Here is a 26,566-nt window from a genome sequence, read left to right as displayed (position 1 = left end):
CATGGCGATGTTGATTTCGCCGCGATCCAGGAAGCGAAAAATGGCTGCGGGCAGAGGGTCCTGTGAGTCAGCACTGGAAGAGCTTTTTGGGAAGCTTCTCTGCCTGACTGGTGGGACTCATGGCCTTCTTGCCTGGGCTTGGTAAGGGTGTCTCGATCGGTGGACTCAGACAGTGGATTGGTGCCTGTAGTAGGGGGTTGAATGGGGAGGTGGGTCGAGCCTCATTGGCAGACTTGGAGTTTGCGTCACCTGGTTCCATATCAGCGCAGTCCATGGGTGAACCGGAATCCGGACAAAGCTGACTGTCTCGTCAAGAGTGTGTTCTAATGACAGGCTGCTCCAAAGCTGTTCTAGGTTCTCCATCTCCAGCTCGTAGTTGTGGTGGGTAGGTGAGTAGGTGTTCATGTTGGGAGAGGTCGAGAGAGGAGGGGTGCTTTGGGACGTGGGAGTTAGGCTCAAGTCTGGGTCCGTTGGAGTGGGTAAGGAGGAGTTTTGATTCGAGGAGGGGGCCATGCTTCAGGCGTGTGGCTGGAGGATTTGGTTCGGGCTAAAGAGTAACTCCTTTATCCTTCTCTTATTGCATGTCATGGGCGTGAAGGGGTGGTGGGTTACAGCAGGACATTTGGCCATGCAAGGAATGCGCATGTTGTCCACGGCCACGTCACACTGTTGGAGTGGAAGGCTAGGACAGCTGGCCTTGCATGGTTCATGTCTGCATTCCATCACATCCTCACGTGGCTGTAGTAAGTGTGAGTTTTTACCGTTGGGTGCCACCACATCACAGTAAAACCCAGCTGGCTTCTTCACACTGTTGAACTCATGTCCCATTACTGAAACGGTTTGGTAAGTGCGCTGCACCGGTGCATGAGAAGAGGAAGCCTAACCACATGGTTGATTTTGGGGGTAAGAATCAACTAAGGTGTTCTTTCCACGTGGTTTTGGTTTAGATTGATGTCCATGGGCTCTTGTGCGACGCGTTTGCACAGTTTTCTAGGGGGTAGACACGTGGTTTGGTTCAAGCAGTGGGGCAGCTGGGCCACGTGGTTCAGACCCTGGTTGTTTCGTTGAGGTTGGTTTCGTCATGCCCTCTGAACATTGAGGTTCCCGATGACCGATCCTACCACATCTATAGCAAAGCAGGGGCAGATTTTCATAGACAATGTCTTGCCAAAGGGAGCCAATTTTCACACGTTTTGGTAATAGGTTGGCCATGTTTATTTGGACACACACTCTGGCATATCTCCCTCAGATGGCGACAGTGGTAATGGCATCCACTTTTAAGAGTTTTGGTTTGCTCAGTTATGCTATTTTGAGAATCTTTTTATAGGTATATCCAATTGTCAAGAGCCGACAAGTAAAATGTCAATTATTTTGATCATTTTAGAATGAGATTTCTTTTCTTAAAAGCCGGATATAATGAGTTTAATTTTATTATATTCTCAAGATGTAATGTTATTTTTTAATGTAGCAAATCAATTGGTTTTGATGAGATTTGAATTTGAATCCTTTAGTTTACAACAAAAGACTTTACCAGTTAAACTAATTAGAATAAACACGACTATGAGAAATTAAGAGCTTGTTTGTTATAGTTGTTTAAACAACAGTTTTCAATATTTAAACAATATTATACATATTTTCACACTTTTTCACACACGTATTTTCAAAAAATACAAACATTACTAAAAAATCTCTTATCAAAAGGGCCCTAAGTCCCCCAACCCACCCCTTTCCTCCTTGTCTCTAATGGCTTGTTTGGAAGTTTAGAGAGGAAGGAGAGTAAAGGGGAGGAGAGTAGCCCTCCAAACTCCTCCAAATCTCTCCCCCTCATTCTTTAAAAAACTTCCAAACAAGGTAATTGCATTACTCTCCCTCCCTCTACTCTACTCCCCCTCCTTTTTTAAACATCCAAACATGCCATAAGTTTTTTATTCTATCCTCATTCCTGACATTAGTAACAGTAAAAATAAATAAATAAATGAAAAATAGCTATTATAAAGAAGTAATTTAATTTTATACAAGACCAAATGGCCTATTGCATTGTCTTGTTATACTGAACATTCTCCTCGATTCAACTGTCATTCTTTCTACTAACGCTACCAAATATTGCTTAGCCAGAAGGCCAAGGAAGAAGATGAAAACAAAGAGCTAACGAATGTTGACACAATTCACAAAAAAGCAGAGCCAGAACAATGCAACAAATTTAATTATGAAAATCATGTATAATTACATTGCCAATGTTCCCTTGGGAGTGTGTAATATGTCCTCCCTCTGGCTTAATCCATGGAAATAATTTGAGTGCCCCGGAAAACCACGAAAGCCCGTGCAAAACAAATTTCTGTCCCATTTCTATCCACAAGCATCTTCAATATCAGTTCATTTTGGCCAAAAAGAGTGCCTTCTTAGTCTCAGGCAATGAAGCATTCAGAGCAGTATCTGTTAATATAACTTGTTAAACCCCGAAGGTGGCACAGAGTCACCCAATTTTGGAAAGAAAGCTTCCCTTTCAAGTGAGACTTGAAGGCTTGTCATTATCTTAACAATTGATATCCACAAGAATGGTGCACTACAAAATGCATATCCAAAAACCGCTAGAGCTCTTACAACCCCATCTGGGTACCAAGGATATGCCATGACCAAAAGGGACCCAAAGATCCCAATCCACAGGATCAAAACCGCTATCATTGGTAGTAAAAATGTATTAATTGCTACGGAGCAAAGCGTGAAAGAGCCAAACAAGTAAAGGGTCCAGCCTAGTACTGGATGAACTGTGTGAGGGATAATGAAGAAGGGTAATACATAAGAGGCAAGAATTGACCACACTGCTATAATTTTGAGTCCTGTTTGTATTAAGAAAATGTTCTTGTCAGATCGCCGGTAGCACAACTTGGAGAAGTTTGGCCGTGCTATACGAGTCATTGCTAGTATTCCTAGATAAATTACAGATTGGATAATTACCACAGGCATCTCTGCAGCATACCTGTATAAAAAATTTGTGTTACAGTTATATTTAACTATTTCATGGAATAGCAGTGTATGAACTATGAAAGAGGCAAATTTTTTGAAAAAGGTAGCAAAATATTAGGTGTTGCCCAAGAGTTGATATATGTCCAAACGAAATATGGAGGAAAAAAAGAAGCATCATCAGAATGCACCTGAATCTTACCCAAGAGTTTGACGACGTTGTTCGTGCCATGAAATGCCTAATGGCAGGACAGGCCATGACCACCAATACCATGGCTTCAACAACGGTGCACCTGGGAATGTAATGACACTGTTGGGTCCACAGNAGAGATGATTCACCTCCACCTTATTTGGATGTTTTTAAAATTAGTAAGGAGGAAGGGAAGTAATTAGTCATTCTCCTTGTGTAATTTTGTTAATATAATAAGGGTAAATTAGGTAATTTACTTGTTAATAGTTTATGTACTCTACTCCCCTCCAAATCTCTCAATTTGGGGGAATTAAAATTGGGGCCTAGAGGGAGTCCAAACCCCTCCAAACTCCTCCAAATCTCTCCCCCTCATTCTTTAAAAAACTTCCAAACAAGGTAATTGCATTACTCTCCCTCCCTCTACTCTACTCCCCCTCCTTTTTTAAACATCCAAACATGCCATAAGTTTTTTATTCTATCCTCATTCCTGACATTAGTAACAGTAAAAATAAATAAATAAATGAAAAATAGCTATTATAAAGAAGTAATTTAATTTTATACAAGACCAAATGGCCTATTGCATTGTCTTGTTATACTGAACATTTCAATGTAATGACACTGTTGGGTCCACAGGGTACACTCCAGCGGAGTCTAAGATCTGGAGCCAGCAAAAGATTAAACTGCATTAAGATAAGTACAAAACTAACAAGTGCATTATTTGAAGGAGCAGTGTCCAAGAAGAATTAATAATTGAAGTTTAAAGTATGGAAATCGGAGACATTTCTTTGCGAATTACATACAATAGTAAGAAGCATCCATTTGATAGCCCAATGGAAGTCTGTAAGTTCCATCGAGTTTGGTGCCGTTAAGTGGTGGATGGAACATTGGTCGATCAAGCAAATTCGGGTAGTAGCTGCAGATAAAACCCTGGTCTGCACCATCTGGATTCTCTCGTCCAATCTCCAACTCATGAACCATGTCATTGAATACTTCCTTTGATGGCTGTAATAGCATATTCACAATAACATGCATTAAAACAACTGAAATGCCCTTTTTTGGTTTTTGGAAAATTATATATTAGTTAGAGAAGTCACTGTAAGATTCCAAACAAATTCAAAAAGGAAATTAACATCAAGGACCAGAAGCCATCCTAGCATTATTAGGCTTCTAAAAGGGTTGCAGTCTAGGAAAGTATGTTAAATTTTAGCAACATAATCTCTAGTCCTTTTCAATCACTCGCTTAGTTGTGTCATGTTTCATAGAAAAAATATGATCAAATTAATCTTGAAATAGAAACTAAGATGTTATTTTTCAGAAAATATTTCTTACAAAAATGGGTATGCTTTTAGAAACACATTTAAACAAAATTTAAGCGAGAACTACGATTTACCTGCAAGACAAAGAGGCCAGTATGAAAGTAGCAAGGGTTGATAAAGACTGCACAAAACTGTCCGCATTGGAACAACTCATCAGTCCTTTGAAGAAAGAGATTATCAGCATCGAGCATGACGACCCTGTCATACTCCACCAGGCTCCATGCATAGAGTTTGTTCAATGTCAACTTGAATCTAAAATCAAAATTGGACTGATCTCTGTATGGATTTCTCAAATTTTCAACACTCACCACCTTTGCCCCATCTTCCTGTTCCCTAGACCACAAAAACATAACCGGTCACTTCATTTCCAAAAGCCTTTTGCATGTTATTGCTATGCCTTTCAAGGTATAGAACACAAATGAAAAATATATCACCAACCAAATTTGTTTCACTAAGAACATAATAAATTTAATTATATAAATTGTATCATATAAAAAAATCTTACTAACTATCAACAAATATCAAAACTACAATTTGACAAGCTCTCAGTAGATCAATTTAAGATATGACTTTCACTTGTTTGTAGCAGTGTATGGCTATATGCAATTTCGAAAACACACATAGCAGAGGTTACAAATATTATATGAGCTGCTGATTGTATGTTTCTTGAATTCAACTAAACCTCAGAATTTAATCGAATATTTAATAAACTGTAGAATTATCGAAAAATGCAATTCTAGGGATAGAATCATTACTCAAATTTTTATAGAATTTGGAATTTCACTTCTTTTATGTACTTCACAAATTTCATATTTCATAGGATTTTTTTATTTTTTATATATATATTGGATATCCAGATTCCAGACAATTGAAGGTACCTATATTTAAAAATTAAACCTATGTTTGGACATGGTACCTTAGGTGACTATCTCAATTGAAGGTACCTTAGGTGACTATCTCAAATTGAAGGTACCTTAGGTGACTATCTCAAATTTTTATAGAATTTGGAATTTCACTTCTTTTATGTACTTCACAAATTTCATATTTCATAGGCTTTTTTTTATTTTTATTTTTATTTTTTATATATATATTGGATATCCAGATTCCAGACAATTGAAGGTACCTATATTTAAAAATTAAACCTATGTTTGGACATGGTACCTTAGGTGACTATCTCAATTGGATGATCACAATTTAGTAAATTTACTGCTCTGGCCCAAGACTAACTTTGCTGTCAAATTTTATTCAGGAGCTGACAAATGGAAGGGGTAAATTAATCTTTGGACAATTTTTTTTTTTTTTTTTTATATTGGATCCATGACTCCTTTTGGAGCGTTATGTTAAACTTGAATGCACCATCATGCCCAAAAGAATCGTACACACAAAAATGGTACATATGGTAGAAAGTAGAAACCCACTGAAAAAGGAAAAAGTTCCCAGAAATTACCTAGAAATTACAGAATTATTGGATGGGGTCAGTCAAATCGTGTACCCATCAATTTTTTCTCCATAATAATTAATAACGTGGTAAGACAAATTACTTGAAAGATAAGGAGGGAAGGTTCAGTGTCTTAACACTATGTTTAGGTGATAAAAAAGAAAACAGGACAGTATGAAATGAATGGATTGCAAAAGAATAAAATGGAATATACATATTTTGAAAATCTAACTGTTGAATTACATATTTTTTACGCTCATAATACACATGTCAAATTTTGTGTCAATCAAATATTATTTGCTATATGATTTATAAGTTTATATTTTATACATAATTTTAAACTACAAAAACTTGCAATTTAAACAATTTATTGATGATATAATTATTTATTTTTTAATTTTCTAGAAATTTTGCAAAAATAGAGGATATAAAAAGAATGTGTAATCTAAAGGTGAATTTGTCAAAATTCACCTCCAATAAAAAGATATTGAATAATGTTATAGTCTTAGGTTACAATTATATTTGTAGCTAAACTTTGTCCATATAAAATTAGTGAAAATGGGGGAGGGGGGAACTCCTTTACATCTATATCTTTCACCTGTAATTTTTCTTTTCTCAAAAAATGGACAATCAATACTTTATCTTTATTATTTCATTAAAGAAATAAGTCTTTTTTTCTCACTGCTATGATAAATGCATAGATAGGAGAGCATTCCCTTATTTTTGCTAGTGCACCTAATATATTAACACCCTTATGTGAAACCTAGTAGCTCATATAAGATGAACCCCATGTGTCAAACCTAGTAGGTGAGAATGAGACTTAATCTTATGTGACAGAAATCTTATTTATCATAATATGGAATAAATAATATTGCTTACGTCTCATCCTCCATGATGATTTGTATGTGTCTAAATTGCCCCGAGGTTTTGAATTTTTCTTTTCGGGGGTGAACTGAACTTAGAACTTATATGATTAATCAATAACTTAGCAAAAGTAGAGACAGACCATTCTCTTTTTGTTGAATCAAATTAATCAATAATGGCACCCTTATTGCCTACCTATGACGTGGATATTTCTATTTTTATTTAAAAACCAAACAAGTCATGATGAGAGAAGAAACTAGAATGAAACGGCCCATCACAAACAACGATGCTTTTATCGAGAACAACGTTTCGTGCTCCCTCCACCGAAAAACGAGGACTCAGCCCACAACAGGAAAAAAAAAAAGAATCAAATTTTACTAGCATTCCTACCGTTCAACAAAATAAAACTCAACCACCAAGAAAGTCTTTGCTTTCTCTCAGTTTTCCCCACTTTTAAAAACGCTTCCCAAAAATAAACCCAAATTTTTTTTTTTCTTTTTTGAGAATCATAATAAACCCAAAGTTAAAACCATTAAAAACTGACTCACCCTATCATGTACCTTACGTGCCATGCTGTGATTCGACAAAGTTGTTCTCATCTAAAAGGATAACAATTTAGAACTCTTTATCATATCCATATCTCTGCTACCTACACTTCAATTTTTGTTAATGCGGTGGAGGCGAGTGGTGGACAAAAGAGAAAGTCATGACTCAACTTTGGTTTCATTATTATTTATTTTATTCTTATTCACAACTAGTCGATTGGTGATAGAAAAGGTAATGACTAAATGAGTCCTAAAAATAATTATCTACCATTCATACAGACCAATTCATCCATTTATATAACAAAGAATGGTCCTAAAAATCACTTTCATATTTGCCTACCTATGGCTTGGATCATAGGGTAGTTTGGTTAGATTCAAATTTCACCTACACAAGCTACGCTGCTCTGCTGGCTTTGGCAAATAATTACAAAGGGGTTCGTTTTCATATTTCTATTCTAAACTACGCCGTGGGTCCACGCGGCGCACTTTAGCTCAGAAAGAAGACAAAGAAGATGGTGCGCACGAAAGTGCAAAAAAATTTAAAAAATTAAAAAAAGAAAAGAAAAGGGGAAAGTGATAAGAGTAAATTTGGGGAAACTTACAGAGCTCGGACCCATCGGCGAGGGACGTCGAGGGCGGCAATGACGACGAGATCGGCGTCCACGTGGAGGTCGGCGAGCGATCTCAGCAAGACGCGTGTCGCCACGTAGAACTCGTAGTCCCTCGGTGTTCCCATGTACAGCATCGTCGCGTACGCGTTCCTCTTCTTTTCAGTAGGAGACGCCGTCGTTTCGTTCACTACCGATAACACCACCGCCGCCGCCACCAAAACCCGAACCCAAACCAAAAACCCAGCATCAAACTTTCGCTTCTGTCTCTCTCTCCGACCCATTTCCGCTCTCAAGAAAAAAAAAAAAAAACTCTGTTCCTTCTTCGAGCTTACTTGGTAGTCAAAGAAATATCCAAGTATGTGATATTATCTTAATTGAATCTCAGCATTTAATGTGGTGGGTCTCCAAGGCTCCACCGTACCAAAACGGTACCTTTAGCTTTTTGCCAAGATTTTCAAACAAAGCGAGAGAGATAGGGAGAGTTTTTTTTTTTTTTTAGGTGGGTGTGTAGAAAGTAGACACTAGAAACTAGGAACAACTGGGCAAGGAAAGGCTGATTTTCAGAGCTATAAAACTAAAATAACGATAAAAAAAACAACAACAACAATAGGCTATTTTTGTTTACTTACAATTTTTGGAGGTTTTTGATTTAACAGAGTTTTTCTGTTGGGTTGGGGTGCCTTGAGATCTCAAACGCAGGGATTTTAATTAAATGAGAAAATGTTACGGTTGTACCTGTAAACGAGTGCGAAGAAGCCAGCACAGTACGGAGAAAATGTTTTTATCGTTTTGGAAATGAGGTTTTATTTTAGTTTTTAGAGCTAAATTAGGATTTATAATTTATTTATAGCCTATGGGAGGGAGCTTTGGTGTCGGAGCCACTTTTAGAGAAATAGAAAAAAATGGAATAGTGTTCATGAAGCGCAGTTGACAAAATTGAATTTTTTTTTTTTGGGACTGAATTACCCCCTCAATGTGAGAAATGGCCTACCTAGTCAAGCTTACTTTTACTTCCCTTTTGCGTGTTGTGGACTGGGCTCTGTTGATTCTGGATGTGAATGACAGCTGACATAGCCCACAGCCGATGCAATTCAAGACCTACTACTAGTACTACTTCTACGAGAAGTAGAGTAGCGTTTATCTTTCTAGTAGACTTTTTGAAAGAAAATGGCAATAAAGATGGAGGACCAAACGGCAATATTTTATCTATTTGTAGCAGAAGAAAAATATCTCTGTCTATGTATGCAACCTTCGCACAAGTTATATTCGGTCCTTTTTCAAGTATCGTATTAATTTCTGAATGTGTAAAGGTTATATACACATTTTTCCACTCAACAGTATGGTAATTTCGGAATAGCCTAACAGTATTACAAACATATCTAATTTCATAAATCATAATATACTAAAATAAAATAATTGTAAGTGTGTGATGGAGAAAAAAAAAAAGAAGTAATAAATTCATGTAAAAAATTGTGGATAAAAGCAAATTATGAAATTAGGTATCAAGATTTATTGATATTAGTCACATGCCCCCTAGCATTAGTATTGAAGGTTGTAAAACTCCCAAATTACTATTTTATATTCTCAAAATATCAAAAACACATTTTACCCAATTGTGTAAACTTAAAATTTTTTACAAACCCGCTACAGTCATTTCAGTCTTCTCTTGCTCCTCTCTCATTTCAGTCTGGTCTCTCTTCTCTCTCTCGTCTTTTGAGCTCTATTCCTTCTCTCACTTTCTCTCGTTCATCTTTCTCTTTTGCTTGTCCCTTAATTCTCTCTCTCAGATCGACGTGTGGAGGTGCGATTCATGGTGGAGGTCGTGAATCGTGATTAAGGTTGTGGGTCTTGGGTTGTGGTGGAGAACAACATTTGTTGTGGAGATTGGTGGGTTTCAATCGTGGAGATCGTATTGGAAAAAAAAAAAAAAAAAAAAACTAATATATATATGTTGAAATTTTAAATTTTGGTCCTAATAGCCCCCCAATTAAATAAAAAAAACAAAAAAAAAACTAGTATACATATGTAATTTGAAAAATTAAGATTTGCCCTTAAATATATATATTTTTGGATCCCCTTTGAAATAGCGTCAAGTTCCATTTTGATAAATATGTTGAAACATTTAAAAAAACACTTATTTTATATGTAGTATTTTGTTGAATATGAAATAAATGTTAGTTTTTATTTTCATAAAAAAAAAAATGTTTTAAGCTTTGCCCCCTCAGGTTCGAATCCTGGTTCCGTTCCTGGGTGGGTGTGATGCAGCAGTGGGTATGGATCCCGGAGTGTTTGGCAGTGGTGGCTAGAATTTTTGTTGATTTTTTTGGGTTTGTGGGTTCTGGGTCACGTGGGTTAAGGGTTTTGTGGTGTAGTTGGTTGCTAGGTTGTAAGGTGGTCTAGTGATGGTGGGGCGGTGGTGGTGTCGTCGTGGTGGGTCTAGTGTTTGTTGTGGTGGTGGCTACGGTGGTGGTGTGGAAGAGAGAAAGAAAAGGCCATAAGGGGGTTTGGGTATTGGGTTTTGTTGGGGTTTGAATCCTCAACAGTAGTGGTGGTGGTGGGTGGGGCGATTGGGTTGCTCGACGGTGATGGTGGGTGACTGGGTTGCTTAACAGTTGTGAGTGGGTGAGTTATAGAGAGAGAGAGAGAGAGAGAGAGAGAGTAAGAGAAATAGAAAGGAAGAGAGAGAAGTGAGATAGATATTTTTATATCAATTTACCACGTAGTTTATATTATTTTAATACGTTGTATATAAAAATAATAACTGAAATGTTGGATAAATTGTAAAGTAAAATGATATAATAGATAAAATAGTTTTTTAAATGGTAAAATAGATCATTTTTTTGCAAACCCAGATGTGGATACTCTAAGGGTACTTTTCGTATATTGAATGTAGATTATATTAGGAATAGTAATCTTTATTACTGGGAATAGAATAAATTGTAATAGAATAACTATTACTATTCATAAGTTTGGTTATTACTTATAAAAAAACTTGTAAAATATAATATTATTACTTATAAAAAACTTGTAAAATATGATATATAAGGAAACTTTATATTTTTAGAAATATATTTGTAGGGTCTGTTTTTGTTGCCCAAGCCCAAAGGATATGGGTCAAAGGCCCAACGAACCCAGAACAATGAATTTGTAGAGAGTGGATCGAAGGTTTAGGCGCTGGCCGGCGTTCACGTAGCATGAACTCTTTTCTTTTACTGAAAAATATTTAGAACAATTTACAAGTGGGAGATGCTCCTCGGCTCCTGGCCTCATCGGCTCCTGGCCGAGGAGGTTTTTCCTTCCCTTTTCTACTCCTTCCAAAACCCCTTCCAAAAAACCCCCCCGTTACATTTTGCTCACCCCTCTTATATATCCCCCTCTTCCTCCTCTTGTTGGTCATCTATTGGTCTTCCACCTGACCGTCCATCCCATCAAAGGTCATATTCGTGCTCAAGTGGTTCACCCTGATTGATGTTGCCCTGCCAAGGGGTTACATCCTCATTAATGCGGCCAGAAGGGTTAGGTGAGTGTATTCAATGCCGAGGTGACAGTTCGCCCAGGGCTTACCCCTTCTTCGTACTGAGGTCTCGGACGATTGAGGATAGGGTCATCCTCGGACCCATCATGCGTCCTCGGCGTGGGCCATTTAGGCCTGGGTTGAAGTGGGCCGAGGCCACCCGATTTTCTGGCCCCACAATATTAATTTTAAAACCTATTATATACACTAAAGAATAGCTATTACATTTATTTTAAAGAGGAATAGTCATTCTTCAATTTAAAGAATAGTTGATTACCAAAAAAAAATATTTAAAAATAGTTATTCCAATGTAATAACTAATCTATATAATAAAGATGAAACTAAATGACCGAATTGATATTATATATAAATAATTATTTTATTACATATGCTATTACAGTGCACCAATCATACCCTAAGTTATTTTTGATGGCCTTTGGTTTGTATCCATTGGTCATTTGACATGGGCATGACACGTCTAATGTGTTAGTCTTGTGTCTCATTTAGAATTCTGGTACGAAGGAAGTACTTACTACTTATCCCTTTTCAATATTAAAGAATAATATTATTTGATTTTTATCATCCTCTAAAGGTCATAGACAATTATGAAAGTGCTATTTGTACTAACTCACTTGAACAAAAAAAACATCTCATCACATCAAATTATGACCTCTATTTATTGTTTAAATTAACACTTTTGTTAATGTTTATTTTTTTTCATGATTAACTTGTCAAATGACATGAGGGATTAGGCAGTGACCTTCGAACCAAAACGCATGCTAATTAATGTTGGTAAATAAAGTATAATAATGAATGCATATGGTGAATTAGATTTATATTTCACTTTTCATATTTGACGAAAGATAATTTTTTTAAAGGACGAATTTCTTATTGGGATGATAAATAAAGTATCATTAAAAATTTCTGACATTCTTATTGTGATGATAGATAAAGTATATTATTAGAAATTTTGAATACAATTTTTCAGTCTTATTTTTTGTATATTATTTTATGCTTTATTAATCACAATTTTTCATATATTATTATTACTCACTTTATAAAATAATTAAAGTTTAAAATAAAAAAAGACATGTAGTATATCATAACAAATAGAACATAAAGGTTTTTTTCTTTTATATATAGAAAAAAAAAAATAGAACATAAAGTGATATAAAAAAAAAGTGAGAAAGATAATTCAGGAATTTCTAACTTGAGGCTGTCAGTGGGTCTTGAAGTACCTAACCTTCCTTCTAATCTAAAAGTATCTTTTCTTTTCTTTTCTTGTTTTATCATAAAAGTATCTTTTCGAGGGCACCAAAAGCTAACCTGAAACCGATTTTATCCTTAAATTGGTCGATGATCAAGTAAAGATATCACTTGTTTCTTCTTTTTCCCCTCTCATTTCTTCGTCATAACTTTATTGATCCATCAAGGATAAGATACCACATTTTTTGGCTATAAAGGATAACTCTATTTGCTTCCATTGCTCGTGTCACTCACGCCCAATAGAAAATATTGGGAATCATAAATATTTTGAAGGACTAAGTCCTACACGCGCTCTTCGCAAACCCAACAAGTTCTTGCCGACCATCATCATGGTTATGACGCTAAACAAGGTAACCATGGTATCATCCCGTTCTCTTTGAGGATATCCCCTTGGACTTGCACATAGTCTATCATCAACTTGATTATTTTTTAGTCTTTTTTGCTAAATAATTCTTTTTTAGTTTTTTCTTGGATTATCATCAACTTGATTAGATCAGCCCTTAAATATTATATTACATTAATCATGTACTTTGTATTGCATGGGAAGGTTATATATATATATATATATATATGCATAAAGTTGGTATTTGTGAGTTGATTAATAGTTTTTGTCTCTCTGAGGTTGCGTTTGAGATATGAGAATAGGTTAGCTTATTTTTGTTTCTAAAGTGGGAGAAATTATGAGATTCACATGGTGGATAAGTGATGTAGTCTACCATTCCATTAAAGAATTGCTACTTGTTTAAAATTGTTTGTTAGAAATTTTTTTTAAACATAAATTAATTATTGACTCAGCAATTTTAAACAAGTGGAAGCTTTTTTAGTAAAATGGTGGACAAGTAATGTGGTCCACGAGAGAACTTTATAATTTCTCCTAAAGTGGGTTTCATTACTCCAAAAGTCAGCTTTTAGCTTCTTTTTTTCTTTTTTCTTTTTTTCTTTTTTTCTCTACATACTTTTAGCAAAATTTTTCAGTTTCAACAAAATAAGTTGTTCATAAACGGACCCTAAATCTCTAGTAATTCTATGACAACAATTGTTTTCACGTTGATTTTTATAACTATCTTTTGTGGCTGACTGACTGATTGGTGAAGAAAAAATAGTAAATTTATTTAAAAGTGATAGACTGTTAATATACCTAGTTGTGGCAAAATTTGTAACACACAAATTATGGTGCTATAATTAATAAAAAAAATCTATCTCACCTACCGATGTTTTTGCTCGTTGAATCAAGTTGCGCCCGATCTAGAGATCTAGAAACCATGTTCTCCACCCTATGCGCGTTACAAGGGAAATGATTCTCCAAGTATCATAGACACCGATTATATGAAGTTTATTTAATTTATAATAATATATAACGAAAGAATCATCAAATATTTTAAAGAATGAATAAATTTTTTTTAAGTAAAATAAAAGTCAAGCCTGTTAAAAGACAGCTCCGAATGATCTTTATTTCCCTATAAATTATAAAAACATTTATTGATTTTCATTGCACTGAGTCAAGATTGTTTGAATTGGCCAGGTTAATATTTAACTGAATCGTTAAAATCACGTACACGGATAGGTACGTACTAGAAAGTCATCAATTACTTCTAATCAGTTATGCCTTCACTGGTTTAAGCAACGTATCCTAAGGTCCGGTTAAGAGGATTGGAAGGTGGGAAGATAGAAAATTAAGAGAATATGTAAAAGTGGAAAGATAGAAAAGATTTTAATTTCTTTTATTTGTGTTTGATTGGGAGGGTAGAAAAGTGGAGGGATGGAAAATATTTTTATTTTGTTGAAAATAAAGTTTGTATAAATTTACTATCATATCTCTATTAAATAAAACAAAAAGTAACATATTATACTTTAAAAAAAATTGTGTATAGATGAACACTTCATTAAAGTAAAAAAAAAAATGGCATAAGAAATTAACCAAATACTGTTTTCTAAAAAAAATAGAACAAAAACAAAAACCAACCAAAATTAATGAGAAAATAAACACATGAGCTCAAAAAAGAAAAAGAAAAAAAAAGAAGCCCACTTGTCCAGACAAAATCAAAGGGAAAAAAAAAAAAGCCAACACGTTAGTTAGTAATAGAAAAAGAAAAAAATTAAAGGAAAAAAAAAAAAAAAAAAAAGGGAAGCCAACATGTTAGTTAGTAAAAAAAAAAAAAAAAAAAAAAAAAAAAAAAAAAAAAAAAAAAAAGCCAACACGCTAATTAGTAACAAAGAAAGAAAAAAAGAAAAAGAAAAAGAAAATTGAAGCCAATACGTTATACGTTGGAGGTGAATTCCAAGATGAAGGTATTTTTGGAAGCTCATTTTATGAATTTTTCCCCTTTAATTTTTTCTCTATTTTTAGGAGAAAACTTTTTGGTGGACCTGGGAAGAAAGCATCTAGACTCCACCATTTACTTTCCTTTCTTCCTATCCAACCAAACACACTCCAAAAAAGTTTTCCCTTTCATTTTCTCCTAAAATTTTCCTTCCACTTTATTCCACCTTATTTCACCTTTAAGCAAACACACCCTAACACAATTAAGATTAGGGAGGAAAGGTAATTTGTGGAGAATTCAGAATTATATGACACGTGGTTTTTTTAATTAAAAAAAAAAAAAAAAAAACCTAAGTTTTCTGGACAGGGTTTCTTAATTATTTGGGGTAGAAACGATTGCATTATTTATTTTCATTTTACAAAGTTTTCGCATTTATGTGATACATGTCTTTTCTTTGATGAAAATTAGGCCATAATTTAGTTTCAAGAATCTAAGAGCCTATACCGTTATGTGTGCTGCGTGTGTATATGCATATATTTGGCTATAGAAAGAATATTTCAAAGGATTACACCTCCTGAGATTCGAAGCCACACTCTCCCCGTGTGGAAAGATGGAAGTATCACTTGAGCTAGCCAAGGGTCTCCGTTGGTTTTGCATGCTTATTCTTTTTTTTTTTTTCTTTTTTTTTTTTTTTCTGGATGGAGAAGAAATAAATGTAATAATGAAGGTCTAATTAATATCATTCTAACTATGCTATATATCTGTTCACTTTACAGCACTCTACAGCTATCTCTCCATTTTTGGGAGTGAGAATAAGGAAAATCTAGATAAACTAGATACATTACTTAGATTGATTATTCAATTATTGGATAAAATTCAATTTAATCACCCTACTATTAATTGTGTTAAGATATGTTTGAAACATAGATTATTCTAGCCAACTCATCTCTTCTCTTCCTCCATCCAAACATAAGGTTAATTTAATCTCAGGCTCTCAGCTTTTACTACTTGATGAAACGTACGTGCCTTAAAAAACAAAGAAGGGTTATTAAGGATGGGAGAGTTTATTTGAATTATGTTGCTCCCCCACCCCTCCAATAAAGGTGTTTAAAGCTTTTCGAGAGTCTAAGTACCATCTTATAACACTTTAAGAACCACTAAATTAACCCCTTAATATTATGTTTTGTGGCACTTAATTACTTAGAGTTCATATTATTGTACTTATTAGTTACTGCTATAATTCAAATAACTAGTTCAAAATTTCTTTACATAACTCATCCACAAAATATATAAATTTATTATTAACTAATAGTTAAAATTATTATATCTTTATTATTTAAATAAATACTGTATTATCTAGAATTGTTTTGATATCAATCTAAGTTATTATTTGTGGGTCTAGTTAACTAATCTGGTAAAGTCTTTAATGGTTGTATAAGAGATCTAGAATTCAATCCTCGTCTACACCAAAAACTGATTGATGTCTTGATCTGATGATAAAGAACTAATCATCAGGAGCTGACTTCCTAAGTTGAAACTCTCTCAAAAAAAAAAATCTAAGTTATTATTTCTTCAAAGTTATCGTTTCTCCAAAAAAAGAAAAAAGAAAAAATCTAACTTATTGATAAGTGATAACTTAACAAACCTAGAGATCTGTTTGGTAATTGGGTTCGTTTCACTTTGTTGATAACCCAATTTGTTGTCCGGGCAAATCACGAAGTGCCAAAATAATTCTATACTATCCATTAGTCAACATGTACTAGCCCAAAGCGAAAAATAAAAAATAAAAGGCACACAAGGAATACAAAAATTTGCAAAAGAGAGAATAGAAATGATAAGAGACTTACAGAGCTTGGACCCATGAGACAGGCACGTCCTTGGAGGCAATGACGACTCGATCGGCGTCCACGTGGAGTCCGGCGAGCGATCTGAGCATGACACGTATCGCTACGAAGAACTCGTAGTCCCTCGTTCCCCTCATGTACATCATCGTCGCGTACGCGTTCTTATGTTTTTGCGGCGGCGGCGGCGGTGGCGGCGAAGCCTGAGCCGGCTCTTCTTCTCCACTCACCAACGTCGTTTCATATTTCGCTGTTAAAACTAGCAACAGCAATAATCCCATAAACCCAACAATTTTATTCTCTTTCTGACCCATCTTTATTTTCCTTTTCCTTTTCCTTTCCTTTTCTCAACGAAGTAGAAAACAAGTTCTCCCTCCAAATATATTTTTCTTCTATTATCTCTTTCTCTCAGCTATTCCATGGACTATAATTTACATAAAGAAGAACAGACCAGGTTTTGTTGCGGTAAAAATGAGGAGGAGTGTGCATTGATATCTCAGCTAGCTATAGCCTGCTTAAATACAAGACAGATTTTTAACGGGTGTGAAACTGAAACGTTGTTGTGTATATATATTAGGTAACTTTTTTTTTTTTTGAGAAAATATATTTAGGTAACTTAGTTTAGTTACTTTTTATATTTCATTAAAATCTTCTTAATTTTCATTAAAAAAAAAAAGTTTATATTAGTTATCTCCTATATATAATTGGAGAGATATGCTACTATTAGTATTTATGTGCAGGGAAAAGCTATAGCGTGAAATTCTTCATAATTATTTTGTATACTCTCTTTAAATGATACATAAAATTATTATATATTTTGAGAGTATGTAATAACAACCTTTACGATACATGATTGTGATTATAATATTCATATATACGTGACAGTGTGTATATAATCTAAAAATCTAACAAAAATTTATATAACTCCCGCACAAATTTTGCACCTTTTGAATGAAATATATATATATATATATATTTTTTTTCCTATTTTCACCGGCCTACTTTCTATCCATATTTATATTCATGCTTGAGTTATTATTTTAGATTATTAATTAATTTCTTCTTTTGATTAGTGAGCAAAGTTTAATCGGAGAGAAAACTAATAATAAAATTGATTTAATTTTGAAACTTTGGAGGATGACATTGACAAAAGTAATAATTTAGGGGCTAAATTAAATTGTCCAATAGAACAACAATTCTAATTTAAGTATTTAACCACAATTTTTTCTAACATAATTTATTTTTTATTTTTTTTTTATAAATGCTAGAGATGTTGATGTGTGGTGGGTGATTGTTTGTAGATAACGCAAATTTGATAAAGAAGGATTAAACAAAATACCGGTTGCTTGTTCCCACCCACCCCCAAAAAAAAAAATACCAGTTGGTTTTGTCGGTAACTTTTTGTATATACGCAAAGCGAAAATTTGTGAATAAAGTTTGAGTAAGCCATCGGGAGAGAAATTACTCTCCTTAATTACGATGACTTACTCAATGCATCTCTCTCTATTTCTTAAGATGTTTCGCTATAATTTATTCTTCGGAATTTTTTTTTTAGTATTTTACAGTCTTTTTTTTTTTGGGTAAAATCTTGGTCAAAGCTGAAAACATTTTTTGTGAATCAGAAAACTTGAGTGTAAAAGTTGTAAAATGTTTTGCCAAAAAAATTTAGTTAAATATTTTCCAAAACATAAATCATTTCCTTTCTCTCTCTTTGCACTTAGAAACCCCTTCCCTTCTCTCTTATTGGACATAGAAACACAACAAACTTGGTTGTTAGAGGGTCATGAGCAATGTCCTAGGGTGTAAGGCTTGCTGCTTGCGATTTTGTGATTGTTGCCGAGACTACACAAATTGATGGGTTTTGCGACTGAGTTTGCTCGATTTGGTTGGAGTTGTGTCAAAATGATTGTTATGTGCACCGATCAATGGTTGGGTGCACCAATAGAGTTGAGGTTTCATTGATCAAGTGATTATGTGGGTGGATTTCGTTTGGATTTGCGTTGATTCAGTTGTTTCATGTGTCGAACAATTGAGTTTCTAGCAAATCCGGTGGGTCTAAGTGGTGGTTGATTAGGTTGTGAAATAGGAAAAATTTTCATTTATGTCCACCAAACACTTACAAATGTTTATTTTTTTGGAACATTTTCAATATTAAAAAGAAAATATTTTCTTCAAAAACATTTTCAACTGAAAAACATTTTATAATGAAACAAATAAAGCCTAAATTTTTGTTTCATTGTAAGAGTTAGGCTCTTCATATTTTATTTTTTCTCAGTTCCTTATTTAAGATTTTTAAATGAATAATATTGTGTTTTCTTCTTCTTTTTTGAGAGTTAAGATAATGTTGTTATGTGGATATGAGTAATGAAAATTTTATAAAAATTGTATATAAAATTTTCAAATAATAACGAGTAAAAAACGTGGTGACTTACTATTATTATTTCAAATTTTCACGATATACTATGGAATGCATGTGCTGCTATTTGTGCATATACATGACAAATTTTAATGTATTCAATATTTTAAAATTAAAAAAAAAAAAAAAAAAAAAAAAAAAAAAAAACACACACACACAAGAATATTGTAACTTAAAACATGTTAGATTTGAACCAGTTAAGTATTGAATCAACTATGACAAGTACATACCAATTACCACATCTCTAGATCCATACAGGTTCAGGTTCTAGAGAGTGCATAGAAGGGTTCAAATAATCAAGCTATTGAGTAGTTTTGGAAGAAATTTTTGAATATGAATTTTTCTGTATGTCATGAAATTATTCCTACGATGAGAAATCCTTGTAAAGGAAAATTTGTGAATACTTCTCTATGTATTTTATGTCAGCAAATCAACACTGATACGTATTAATTTTTAAATTTTTTTGAAAAATTACTGGTGTTTTATTAGAGTAAGTTTATGGACAATTTTTGTCATAATCCTGACATGTGCTACCATATAATAATAAAGAATAAATTATTGGTCCATATGAAAGTGATGGCTCGCCTCACCTTTACCAATCACAATCGCATATGTTATTAAGTTATGACAAAGTATATTAATGCACCTTCAAAAAAAAAAGTATATTAATGCAGAAAAACTATTTATTAATGCTAGATATGTTATTGCGGTTGGTGCTTGTTTGTAGATAATGCATATTTGCCAAATAAGTAATTGCCAAATCTCTCTTCTTCTTCTTCTTCCTCTTTTTTTTTTTTTTTGGCTTAGCCAAATCTCTTGTTATTGCCTGAAGGACTAGGAATCAAATCCAACCTCAGCAAAAGAATGGAGTTTTCAGAGAAAGAACTATTTTTTTATTATCAAGTGGGCCATAAATCCATATTGGACCTCCAATTAGAGTCATTTGTTCCGAAGTTTCATCATAGTACACGGACTCTTGTAAACTTGCGGTGCATCAATATGTACACCTACTACGCTTCAATCCTTGTTCATGTCATCTTAGGATCATTTTCATTTAAGGTTGCGTTTGTTTTGGGTGAAATTCATTTTCGTAAATGGTTTTCTACATTTTCGGGTGTTTGGTTGCGCCGGAAAAAGCAAATTTCCAGAAATCATTTTCAATTGACCGTGAGTCAAAGGTGAAAATGATTTCCGGAATCATTTTCACTTCAAATAACTTCCGAAAAACAGAGAGAAAGAGAGAGCAAGAAGACAGAGAGAGAGAAAGAGAGAAAGAGAGAACGAGCACCACACCGAGGAGCCCAGACACGCCGGAGAACCCCGAGCACCGCGCCGATCTCGCCTTCGATCGCACTACGCTGATCTCGCCGGCGATCGCCTTCGATTACCTCCGCTCGATCTCGCGATCTAGACTTCGATCTCGCGATCTCGCACCGGCGAACCCAGAAGCCGTCGAACCCAGAACCCAGCGCTCTTCGCACCGGCGAGTCGCATCACGCCGCGCTGTCGATCGTCGATCGTCGTCGACCCAGACCCATCGCTTCCTCTTCCTCGATCTCTCAAAATTTTTTTTTTTTTTTTTTTTAAGTTTGATTGTTGTTGTTGTTGTTGTTTTTTTTTATTTTTTTTTTTTTTTTTTTTTTTTTTTTTTTTTTTTTTTTTTTTTTTTTTATGAACTGATTGTTGTTGTTGTTGCCGAAATTTGCTGTTGTTGTTGCCGAAATTTACTGTCGAAATTTGCTGTTGAATTGGCTGTGATGTTGAAATTTTTTGTAATAAAATTTGTTTGGATGCTGAGAAAATGTGAAAAAATTGTAGGAAAATAGCATTTTCCTAATAGAACCAAACATATGAAAATATTTTCCACAACAATTTTCATAATACAACCAAACATTTGAAAATATTTTACTTTTCCGGAAAATAGCATTTCCGGAAAATAAGTATTTTTCAGAAAATATTTTACGGGAACCAAACGAACCCTAAATCCCAAGGAGTTAGCTCAGTGGTTTTTAAGATCTCATAATATTCATAAGATTTTGAATTCTTTTGTTCGTATTTTGAGCCCACCTCATAGGTTTTCTTTCTGTAAACCTAGTGTGTGATGGATAAAAAGACTACACATACTCAAGAAAATAGTCAGATATTCGAAAAAGTTTAAATACCCTTATTTATATATATAAAAAAATCAATTTCATTTAAAATTGATCAATTTTATAGTTCACATTAGATATTATAAATTTAAAGATATATTCAATACCATGTTATTTAAAATTTCTTACCTTAAAAAAACGTTGTTTAAAATAGCATTTTACATTATTCGATCTATGAAATAAATGTGGCAAGAGCAAGCTAGAATTACTCTGTCTATTTATTTTTATTCCTTTATTCTAATTGTAAAATGACCTAGTGCAGGGATTCACATCCAGTGCAATTGCTAGGATATTGCACGGTGTTTAATTCACCCATTTCCTTCACATTTTTTTTACTTTTTTTACATTTTAACTTTAACTTTTTTACTTTATTTTTAATATATTTTATTCAATGGTTGAAATTGAAACTTTCAATTCTAACTATTCATTTGGTATTGCATCAGGTGCAATACCCTAGGTATTGCACCTCATGTGAATCCCTAGCGCAGCACGTCAAAGCATTTTGGTTTGAAAATATCCCACCCAGTAAAGTCAGTCCAGTACTCCCTTTCAAATCAGCCAGTGCAGTAAGAGACTATTTAATTTAGTACTCGTCATTTTCTTTTGTTGTTTATTGTTGATGTGGTACAACTATTTATATTGGTTTAATAATTGATTTCAAAAAAAAAAAAAAAAACCAGAAATGACAAGTTGTATACAACAAGGGGTGAAGAAATCCAGGAGCTTTCTCAAATAAAATTGTTATATCATTAACACCAAATGGGCATGCCTAGCCCGATACTGTTATTTGAAATTCAAATAGCTAATAAGTCCCTGTCTTAGATAGAAGGATTAATTGAAAGAAATTCATTCAGTGTAGGTTTCTTCTTGTCTCAAACTTTGACCTGAATGACGCTAGTTGATGCTTTTTTTTTCTTTTTTTTTTAATTTTTTTTTTGCTGATGGGGGCTTTTAGTTGGTTTGTAACCATCTTATAGGTTTTTTTTGTTTTTGTTTTTTTTTTTTGAAGTATGATCTCTTCGTGTTTGCTTATTCTTGTTCATCAGCATACGAATATCATTAAAAAACATCATTAAAAATGCAATGAAAGATAAGATCCCTTAAGGAAACGTATGGATTCAATATTGGTCAGGTTAAGACAAATTTTATGGATTACCCAATTTTTTTCAAACTTCAAAGTGGTGCTTGCCAAGAAGCATGGCTGAGATCATCTTGGTAATTATTAAACAAGGTACATCATGATTTTTGAAATAATATATCGAATAGGAGGATATATTTTATTTTGGTGTGCCTTGGGGAATATACTTTTATACTACCTCGCAATCTTATCATTGCTCCAAATATTGAATCGTCCTCAAGTGGAAAGCTGATTATTACATTACATAGCGTAAATTGATGAGTCGGTAAGTTTGATTTGTGAGAGAGTTGATTTTACGATTTCGTGTACGTACCTTTTTCTCTACGGCCGGCTTAATAATCATTTTATTGGTGTTTCAATATCTAATGGTGGCCCATGATGTGTTGTCTTCTCTATTTCAAAGTGATTATAAAGGAATGATTCGGGAATCCTTATTAGACGTGTAGGAACAAGCATATATATTATATAGAAACCATGGTAATCAGTAGCCAATTAACTTAGAGAGCATAGTGCATGATAGCAACACTTCTAGAAGTGCATAGGATATATGGACAATTGTAAGAAAGGTACTTTTGTTTTGATGTCAAAGGAATTTTGCATTAACACAAATAATTAAAGAGACAAACCGATAAGTAGTATAACTTAGAAACAAAAGTAGGACTGTAATAAAACACTTTATAAAATCAAGTCACTTGATTCGGGCTATTGTTGGATTTGTAGATCGTTGCATCAAAATTCCCGATTCTCTGATCCGTAGAAAGAATTTCAATATGAGACATGGATTTGTCTAATTTTTTACAAACAAAAGACATTAATATCAAAGGTCAAACTGCATAGTTTGCCGTCACCAGGTTAACCCCAATTACGTGCATAAGACATAGGGTGGGTTGTGATATAAATTATATATATAATATATTGTTTTGACCGACAAAATAGACTAGGTTAGAAAAATATATTGTTTTGACCGACTAAATAGACTAGGTTAAAACTAAGCACTACTCAACTAGCCAGAAGGTATCTCTAAAATAGTCTAAATAATATGTTTTCAGTTTTCCCTTAGGAAATAGTGTGCTATATATTAGCAGGGTCTATCAGTTTAATAATTAAATTATTAGGAGCTGTCAAGGTGTTTCCATGGGACAGATGAAATTTACGGAATTCCCCTAATGTTTTTTTTTTTTTTTTTTTTTTGAGAAAGTGAATTCCCCTAATGTTGACTAAATTGTCACAGCAATTAATTTTTTTTTATGTGAGATATCAGACATGATTCCGTTTGATAAAAGATGATTTTTTTTTTTTTTTAAAATTTTAAAGAAGAAGGCTGCAAGTTTCATTAAAAAGAAAAAAGTCAAACTGGCTTAAATTATAGTGTTGAGGTAATGGACTTGATCATCTTCCTTAAAAATTGCTCCATCAAAATTTATTTTATAGGTATCCACTTATTAAGCTTAAACAAATTTTGTACCTAATTAACCTTGTAATAAGATAACTCCATTGATGCATAATAATTCCAATATTTAAAAGGGCACTACTATGGTATGAGTTTGGTTTAGTTGACATGTATGTCTATATATAATTATATATAACAAATTTTGCAATTTTTATTACATTGCTAAGATGATAGGTTGTAATTGGTACACAATAAAATAAATTATAACAAAAACAATTTCATGTGAAAATGACCATTACCCATTTTAAATGTTATGAAAAAGTTTCGAATTCATTTATACTATTGTTATTGTGTAAGGCATGTGTCACATGGTGTTAGAGAAGATCTACAAGTTTGGATGTTTCATTTGGAGACGGAAGTGGGGGGAGTCCAAGTCTCCAGAGAAAACATGTGATGTGCCGATCGAGGACGTGACTGGTTGTGAAGTTGAACATAACTGGAGCCTAAAATTGCTACACCAAGTGGAAATGAAAGTCTCTTCAAAGCCGCAACTTGAAAAAGACATGACAGTTCAGTAGTAGTAATAAATTAATTAACGCATGCAAGACGAGTCACTCTTCTTGTCCCTCATGCAATCTCGGATGATTGGTTCATATATGGAACCTAATCAGACAATGTTGCGGCAGCTCAGCTACCCTTTGTTTCGTCGTATTATACATGGTGTTTTCTAATTGCCGAGCTTGTGGTGATTATCAAACTTGGGCTCAAAATGAGGCCCAGTTCATTAATATTGGAACTATTTATGGGGGATAGTGGTAGGTTTTTTCTTTTTAAGGAATAAGTGACAGCTTGGCCCATCTCTTCCACCACAGAAGACAGCTCATGTAATAGAGAAAGGATATGGGAAAGGGCCCACTGAATAGAATACAGCTAGCCCGCTGGGCCAGCAAATGAGAAACCTGGGCTTCACTAAAAACAAAAGCAAAGTTCCCAAAAACCTTATTAATGTCGGAGACAACAGCCACAACACTAACGAACAGAGTCAGTAGACCATTCACCTTTTTCATTTCTTTTCTTTTTTTTCTTTTTTGTTTTAAGAAACAAACACACATGTGTTGGAGACAACGCTAACGAACAGATTTTTATTTTTTATTTTTTTGGTGGTAATTACAATGAACTTATTTGTAGTTTGGCTTGAATTCACATTGTTTATTCGTAGTTTAAAAAGTATCACTTTACCCATCACTTGAAGTTCATTCTGTTAGTCTCTTGTAACTCACATTTGTTAAAAATAAGAATAAATATGTATTTTTGCTCTTCTATTATGTTTCTTTCCTTTTCAAACAAAAAACACATTAAAAAAAAAAAAAAAAAGAGATCAAAACCAAGGGTTTGTAAAAATTAAATACAATACCAACTACTCACCACCACCATAACTCCATTCCAAAAGAGGACAAAAAACTAAATATAATGTAATTAAAAGAAAAACAAAAGCAAAAACAGTATAACCAAACCAACAAATATAATTTTTTTATACTTTGGAGCGGCTGGTGATGAGTAGCTAAAGGCAATTCGTTTTCTAGGTTCTTGTTCACATAGAGTGAATGGTGACAAGTTGACAGCAATGGTATGGGTGTTTATTTGTCTGATTGAACGCATACAACAAGAGCTGGATAAAAGTTCCATGATTAATATTGAACATTTATTGGCTCCATAAACTATTCAATCATGGGCATTTCTTTTCCTTTATGGCAAATCCATTTTAAATGCTATCAGTAAAAGATGAACAAAGTAACATAAGGACTAATGCTCGCCAACGTAGATGTTTTCAAATTTCAAGACCAATCTCAAAGTCATTGACTGGTAAGACCATTTTCCACATATAATTAACTGGTGCCGTGGGAGTGGTGGTGTGGGATTGGGTGCCAGTGTGCCACCGATCGAGTCTAGGTATATAGTGGCATGCCACTATGCACAACATAGTGGGGTTGCAGAGATTGGTTTGTATTTTGATGAAATTGGTAACCTCCAGTGGAAATTTTTACTTCAGATTGGTATATTTAATCGTTGGGTGAGACTTTTTTGTTATTGCTGGGTATGTTTTTTATTAGAACTACTATAAGATATCATAGGTTACAACAGATTCCATTTTAGCTGGGACATCATCTAGCCAAACCAGATAATTGTCAAGATTATTGGCTTTCTAGCCATGAGCAACAATTTTCTATTCCTTTTGGTATGGTTGAAATAAAAAAGTCAAAAGCTTTGCAATCTTAATTTAATGATATTACCAAAGTGAGAAGAGCAATGATCCTCTCCCTGCACCAGATTGATGATGATTGGAGCATCTCTCTTGAAAATAAATCTTGAATGCTTGGATGCAAGGGATTGATGGTTGAAAGTTGAAACATTTTTCTGTTTGATGTATATTTTACAAGAAGAAGGCAAAGTGCCATTGATCTATAACTGTTTTGAAATTTCATTTTCTTTAATGTTCATCTATTTTTGTAAAAATTTCAAACCCTAGTCTTTTGATTTGTGTTATATTTGTTTTCGTCTAAAATGTGTTTTTCTAGCGACAAATTGAAAGGTGGGTTACGAAAAGCTAATGAAGCTCACTTCAGGCGGGTAAAGTGACACTTTTTTAAACCACGGGTAGACAAAG

General features: G+C 33.9%; 1 protein-coding gene across 2 annotated transcripts; it reads right to left on the bottom strand.

Moving 5' to 3' along the window:
* Window positions 1–1,964: 1,964 nt before the first annotated feature.
* On the bottom strand, window positions 1,965–17,308 carry LOC112028058 (putative glucuronosyltransferase PGSIP8). 2 transcript variants are annotated; one of them, XM_065780144.1, is made up of 6 exons: window positions 16,814–17,308; window positions 4,542–4,800; window positions 3,952–4,153; window positions 3,761–3,809; window positions 3,164–3,262; window positions 1,965–2,977 (listed from the first exon to the last, which is right to left on the bottom strand). In XM_065780144.1, exons 1-6 carry the CDS (start codon window positions 17,119–17,121, stop codon window positions 2,437–2,439), a joined length of 1,458 nt encoding a protein of 485 aa, XP_065636216.1. In that variant the 5' UTR covers window positions 17,122–17,308; the 3' UTR covers window positions 1,965–2,436. The 2 variants fall into 2 exon arrangements, with proteins under 2 accessions (XP_065636216.1, XP_065636217.1); XM_065780145.1 differs by lacking the exon at window positions 16,814–17,308 and adding an exon at window positions 7,917–8,779.
* Window positions 17,309–26,566: the final 9,258 nt, after the last annotated feature.

This window comes from Quercus suber, unplaced genomic scaffold (genome assembly GCF_002906115.3).
Source record: "Quercus suber isolate HL8 unplaced genomic scaffold, Cork oak 2.0 scaffold_226, whole genome shotgun sequence".
In the NCBI taxonomy this organism is placed as follows: Eukaryota; Viridiplantae; Streptophyta; class Magnoliopsida; order Fagales; family Fagaceae; genus Quercus; species Quercus suber.
The sequence above is the reverse complement of the archived record's forward strand: the minus strand, read 5'-3'. Positions and strand labels throughout refer to the sequence as shown.

Excerpts from the sequence above, each read along its gene's own strand:
- LOC112028058 (XM_065780144.1), bottom strand. The coding sequence starts at position 17,121 with ATGGGTCAGAAAGAGAATAAAATTGTTGGGTTTATGGGATTATTGCTG. Across the intron at positions 3,263-3,760 it reads GGACCCAACAGTGTCATTAC|ATTCCCAGGTGCACCGTTGT; the intron begins ATTGAAATGTTC and ends CAGTGTCATTAC. Across the intron at positions 2,978-3,163 it reads CAACGTCGTCAAACTCTTGG|GTATGCTGCAGAGATGCCTG; the intron begins GTAAGATTCAGG and ends TTTTTTATACAG.